The sequence below is a fragment of the Hipposideros armiger genome, unplaced genomic scaffold (genome assembly GCF_001890085.2).
Source record: "Hipposideros armiger isolate ML-2016 unplaced genomic scaffold, ASM189008v1 scaffold_6, whole genome shotgun sequence".
NCBI lineage: Eukaryota > Metazoa > Chordata > Mammalia > Chiroptera > Hipposideridae > Hipposideros > Hipposideros armiger.
In genome coordinates, this window is record NW_017731356.1 from 1392583 (window position 1) to 1393681 (window position 1099).

Below are 1099 nucleotides of genomic sequence, written 5' to 3' on the forward strand. Positions count from 1 at the left end.
TCCTCCAGGGACCCCACACGGTCTGCACTGACCACGCAGAAGGCCTGGGGTGAGCTTGCTTTGCTGGGAAGACGTGCCAACCTCCCGAGTGCACTGGGAAAGGCTCGCGTCCTGAGCCTCTGGTACCGTGTGAGGCTGGACGCCCAGGAGACAGGTTGTGCAAACAAGGAAACGCCCCACATGGTGGTTCCTTCCCAGCCTGGTCCCTAGTCCCTTATGTGCCCCCACCTCCCAGAAAGTCACGGCCACACCTCCGCCTGCTTTGCTTTGTGCTTTCGATGCCTCTGGTCCCATCCCTGGGACCTACCAGAAGCCCACCTGTGGCCTCACACAGACACGGAAGTCACTGACCACGGAGTGTTTTATCTGGGGGCTGCACCCAGATGCTGGTCCTGACATGGATGGCCACGGGCGTCCCTGTCCAGGACGGGCCACCCTGAGGCCCTCATTTCTGTTCCGAAGCTAGAATGTTCCCTTCTTCGATGCTCTGCAGTTGAAGCCTTTGACTCACGACAGTTCTGCTGCCTCGGCGGCCCCCAAGGCTGGCCCCAGGGACAGTCCGCGCCGCCATCAAGACCCCAGGCAAAGCCTCTTCCCCAAATAAGTTGATTTTGGCCTCGGCCTCTATGACTTTGGCCAGGCTGGCGGCATAACTGTCCAGGGACTTGTGCACTTCGGCTTTCACGTGGAGAATAGGGTTCTTGGTGGGTTCTGAGGGAGAAGGAAGGTGAAAAGGTGAGCGAGCGGCCGGGACCAGTGACCCTCCCGGGACATGCCTGTGGCTGCCTCACGGCCCCAGGAGGGGAGGCACACAGGGGTGAGGGCTTTCAGGTCAGAGTCCCTCGGCGAAGGTCCTCGATCCCCTGCTCACTGCCTGGGAATCTTAGAAGTTACTCCTTTTTACCTCGGTAACGAGAGGGTCACAGTACACCTCTTACTTCACAGGGTTACTGTGATAATGAAGTCATTCTTTCTAAGACGCTTAGCTTAGGTCTGGCCCATAGAAAAGGCTTGATAAATACTTTCTGTTACTGATAGTCACAGTGTGACATCTTTGCAAGAGTTCTCTGGTCTTTCAGCTGCCTGGAGCGTGGAATGT

The 1099-nt window shown here is 57.4% G+C and overlaps 1 protein-coding gene across 1 annotated transcript in view; it reads right to left on the bottom strand.

Annotated features, from left to right (window-relative positions):
• Positions 1-6: 6 nt before the first annotated feature.
• Positions 7-1099, bottom strand: part of GPR161 (G protein-coupled receptor 161) — a 15705-nt gene continuing 14612 nt past the window's right edge. The window contains exon 4 of the mRNA XM_019646952.1: positions 7-711. Coding sequence (XP_019502497.1) covers positions 446-711 — 266 coding nt within the window. The 3' untranslated portion in view covers positions 7-445. The remainder of the gene's footprint in view (positions 712-1099) is intronic.